General features: G+C 59.1%; 1 protein-coding gene across 1 annotated transcript in view; it reads left to right on the top strand.

Moving 5' to 3' along the window:
- Positions 1-5: 5 nt before the first annotated feature.
- Positions 6-269, top strand: part of PTCHD4 (patched domain containing 4) — a gene marked incomplete at its 5' end in the record, with an annotated part of 81205 nt that continues 80941 nt past the window's right edge. Inside the window, 2 exon segments of the mRNA XM_009873317.1 lie at positions 6-266; positions 268-269. The exon segment at positions 268-269 is cut by the window's right edge and continues 262 nt beyond it. Of these exon segments, the coding sequence (XP_009871619.1) occupies positions 6-266; positions 268-269 (263 nt within the window).

The following is a 269-nucleotide window of genomic DNA, read 5'->3' on the forward strand; positions in this document are numbered from 1 at the left end:
ACAAGCTGGGCTTATTCGTGAGCAGGCATCCGGTGTTCTTCCTCACTGTGCCCGCAGTCCTGACCATCATCTTCGGCTTCAGCCTGCTCAACCGCTTCCAGCCTGACACTGACCTGGAGAGCCTGGTAGCCCCCAGCCACAGCCTGGCCAAGATCGAGAGGAGCTTAGCCAGCAGCCTTTTCTCCCTCGATCAATCCAAAAGCCAGCTGTATTCGGACTTGCACACCCCGGGAAGGTATGGCAGGGGGAGTCTTCTCACCCAACCCCGC

This window comes from Apaloderma vittatum, unplaced genomic scaffold (genome assembly GCF_000703405.1).
Source record: "Apaloderma vittatum isolate BGI_N311 unplaced genomic scaffold, ASM70340v1 scaffold87, whole genome shotgun sequence".
Lineage (NCBI taxonomy): Eukaryota > Metazoa > Chordata > Aves > Trogoniformes > Trogonidae > Apaloderma > Apaloderma vittatum.